At 32.8% G+C, this 4,285-nt stretch overlaps 1 protein-coding gene across 3 annotated transcripts in view; it reads right to left on the bottom strand.

Annotated features, from left to right (window-relative positions):
• The window catches only part of ATF7IP (activating transcription factor 7 interacting protein), a 153,966-nt gene that overhangs the window by 46,102 nt on the left and 103,579 nt on the right, over window positions 1-4,285 (bottom strand). For all 3 annotated transcript variants that reach the window (XM_023517897.1, XM_023517896.1, XM_023517898.1), the window contains exon 10: window positions 419-483. In XM_023517897.1, coding sequence (XP_023373665.1) covers window positions 419-483 — 65 coding nt within the window. The remainder of the gene's footprint in view (window positions 1-418; window positions 484-4,285) is intronic.

Raw genomic sequence — 4,285 nt, 5'->3', positions numbered from 1 at the left:
ACTTAAACCCAAGAGTTTGAGGTTGTTGTGAGCTGTGATGTCACAGCACTCTACCAAGTGGGACATGCCGAGACTCTGTCTCAAAAAAAAAAAAAAGTTGGACCTGGAAGAAATTACATATCTTTTCATTTCGCAGATAATTATTACAGTAGATGAAGCCAAATGACTAGACTGTAAATTGTATAATTCAACAAGTAAGTTGGCAGACGTTTAACATTATAACAACTACTAGGGAGAACAAATAAAACAATCTTTGTCAACCATTACAGAGAGACTGTGAGAAACCATTTGCACAGTTGTTAAAAACAACAAAAAATAACAGACATTGAATGATTTTCATTGTATCAAAGATTATTGAGGCCATTCTCCTGTGGGCTATAAGTAGAATTTTACTTTGAAGCAGAAGGAAAAATCTTACCTGTGATGTGCTATCAGCTGCTTTCTTATTAACGGAAGCATCTATTGTTTTGTTTATCTGGTTTTCTAAGAAGAAAAAAAAACCCATTTTTTAAAATGTATAAAATATAAAAGATTAGGCTGCTTTACATACAGTTAATTTTCCCCAAGTATTTTTCTGTCAATATGTCACGTATATAAATTAACTCTTTCGTGGATCACTGCTATGGATATCTTTCAGAAAAGCAAATTCACAATATTAAAGATCAAAAACTTCCCAATGACCTAGCAATTTAGACTCTACACTAAGGAATACCCTGGGGAAATACTTTAAGATATATATAAATTAAATATTCTAACATGCAGAAATAGTTAAAATATAATTCTTCCATACACTGTCCCTTTGAAGATAAAAATGGAATATGTCAAAATTGTTTATAATAAATTCAGTAGAAACAGTTGCAGTGATTCTAGGAAAGCATATATGGATTATTTCTTAGTAGTGAAATCACCTGATTTTTCTTTGTTCATTTTTCAGTTAATTTATACTGAGTTTGTGGCTTAAAAAAATAAAGTTACTCTTGATACTTATCTGGAGATAAAAACCTTCTTGGTCAAAAGATGGCATTCTTTCATTTATATATCGTCAGAACACATATAAACAGCTTGGCGCCTGTGGCTCAAGTGGCTAAGGCGCCAGCCACATACACCTAAGGTAACGGGTTCAAATCCAGCCCAGACCCACCAAAAACAATGACTGCTGCAACCAAAAAAAAAAAAAAAAAAAATAGCCTGGCGCTGTGGTAGGCACCTGTGGTCCCAGCTACTTGGGAAGCTAAGGCAGAAGACTCACTTGAGCCCAGGAATTGGAGGTTGCTGTGAGCTGTGATGCCACAGCACTCTACCCAGGGGGGTAGCTTGAGGCTCTGTCTCAAACAAAACAAAACAAAAAAAAAGAACACATATCAACTAAACCAGTTGTTTAAAAAAAAAAAAATAGGAGACAAAACTATGCATTTCCATGTGTATATATATAAATCTGAAAATCCTCAAAGGTTAGAAATTTTTAATTCTGAGAAAAAAAAGAAAGAAAATAAATAAATAAATCCAAACATCTAACAAATCACATAGAATAAATATTCCACTATTAAAGAATTATTCCAAGGCAGGAAGTAAAAAGGAAGACTTTCCAATTTCTCCCTACTGTTTTATCTGAATTATTTAATTATTTTTGTGGGGAAAATTTATTAATATATTATTTTACTTTTTAAAAATGTTTATATTACTTCAATTTATGAGCATATGTTTGAACTATGACATTCCTGAAAGACTAACATAAAACTAATTCCAGGTGATCAATCCTACACAGGGAATACTAGCATATACTGGTGACATTACCAAAACATTAATTATTTATTACCATTTTTATATATAATGTTAAAACACATACATTTGAATTTGAAGCTCATTCATTTTCAAATCAAAATAAAATACATAAAATGTATATGAGGGAGTTTCTTTTTTTTACATAAAAAGTATATGAGGGAGTTTCTTTTTTTTTTTTTCTGTTGTAATATCCTCATACAAAAAATTCCTAAAGATTCAGGAAAGATTTATATACTGCTTTTAAAAATGTGCTACTCACATATATTTTTTTTAAATTATATTTAAAAATATTTTTGTAATTTCCTTAAAATTATAAAAATAAAATATATTTTTATACTTTTGTAAAAATTATAAAGTAAAAAAAAGTATTTATTATATGAATCTGTTACCTAGTATGATTCTTAGACTCAATTGTTTCACAGCTATGAGTTACTCACAGATCTGTTATAATATTCCTTAGTCTAGATTTTTAATTAACACTTCCCATCCCTTTATTATAGTCTCTTTCCCTTATTTTTTTTTAAAGACAGGATCTCACTCTGTCACCACTGCTATAGTGTACTGGCAACATCATGGCTCAGTATAACCTTGAACTCCTGACCTCAAGCAATCCTCCTGCCTTGGCTTCCCAAAGTGCTAGGATTACAGGCACCAGCTATGATCTCAAGCTTCTTGATTCTTTTTTTTTTAGACAGAGCTTCAAGCTATCCCCCTGGGTAGAGTGCCATGGCATCACAGCTCACAGCAACCTCCAACTCCTGGGCTCAAGCAAGTCTCCTGCCTCAGCCTCCCAAGTAGCTGGGACTACAGGCGCCCGCCACAACGCCCGGCCATTTTTTGGTTGCAGCCATCATTGTTGTTTGGCGGGCCCGGGCTGGGGATTTGAACCTGCCACCTTAGGTGTATGTGGCTGGCACCTCTTGATTCTTAATGCAACATTTCACAGTTTTACTGCTTTTTTTATTTTGTTTCTTTCCACTATAATATCAACCTTAGATGACTTCTGAAGGTAAGAAGTTATAAGTGAATCAATCAATCATTCCACAACATTGGTCAGGATACAAAATCATAAACTGTAGTTTAAAATCCTTTCATTAATATCATATGGACCATATCTATCTTATTATCCTTTTATCACAATCATAAAAGTATTTTATATGCATTAAACTGATAGTATGTCTAAGTAGGTCTGAACAATTGTTATAGAAACATAGCCCAAGAATATGGAGGGGGGGAGGGGAGAAGGGCAGATGGGTGGAGGGAGGGTGATTGGAAAGATCACCTCTATGGTTTGTCTTACAAGGGTACAAGTGAATCTAAAAGTAGAGTATAAATGTCTTAACACAATAACTAAGTAAATGTCATAAAGTCTATGTTAACCAGTTTGATGAAAATATTTCAAATTGTATATGAAAACATTACACTGTACCCCATGATTGCATTAATGTACACAGCTATCATTTAACAAAAAAAAATGTTCATTCATTTAACTCTGTCCTTAAAAAACTCAAAGGAAATTATGGTTGAAGGAGTACCTGTTTTGTTTAAACTCTAGTTTTCTTATGCTCTTAGAATAAGAGATATTCAGTGAAATCCCAGCACACACTTTATATATGAATTATATATAACTCTTCTCCAAATCCGTTCTTCCTTTAATGTCTAGCCTAGTAAATGGCACTAGCATTCAACAATGTCCTAGAAATCTAAATCATCTTTGAGTTCTCCATTTCTCTTACCCACCTAAACTTTTATCGGTAAGTTACCAAGTACTGCCAATTCCACCTCCTGAATAACTTTTACATCTTTTACATATTACCATCTTGCATCTATCACTACAAGAGCTTTTAACTTCCTAACCATCCTGACCCCATTCTTATCCCCTCCAAACCATTCTCCAACCCTGTAGCCAGGGTTCATGGATATCACCCACCCTCCCCTCCACCCCCTGCAAAAATCCTTTAACTCCTCCTTCCCCTAATTATCTTATACCTTTCTGGATCTCCCATGTCCTCTCAAAGAAACCTGCATATCTTTACACTCATCACATTTGTAATTAATTATTTCTTGAATAGCAACATTCCCTATATGATTGTAAGCTTAGTGAGGAAAAGAACTATTTTGTACATTTCTGTGTATCTACAGGATCCTAGAACAATACAGACATTCACTACTTCATGAATGAATGAAATTAGCTACAATCTAAGTCCTAAAATTCTAAGCAGCCCCTAAAAGTATATTTGCTTCACTATAAAAAGAAAATATTGACTTAAAAGTCCATAAAGATATATACTAAAATATAACAAAATATATATAAATGAATACAGTCTAGTTAAACAGTGTATGTTCTTACTAAAAAGTAAATAATATTTGCCTAAGTAGAGCACTTAAAAAGTTTTAAATTATATAATCTAATTATCTTCTCACATTAGGGATGTATTACAGTTTCGCTTCAACTTTCATATTCACCCAAAATTTGTTACCTAATTTCTTTTTTTTTTTTTTT

This window comes from Otolemur garnettii, unplaced genomic scaffold (assembly GCF_000181295.1).
Source record: "Otolemur garnettii isolate 467f Iridium unplaced genomic scaffold, OtoGar3 scaffold00124, whole genome shotgun sequence".
Classification (NCBI taxonomy): Eukaryota; Metazoa; Chordata; class Mammalia; order Primates; family Galagidae; genus Otolemur; species Otolemur garnettii.
Note: the sequence above shows the minus strand (reverse complement) of the source record. Positions and strands in the feature narration are given on the sequence as shown.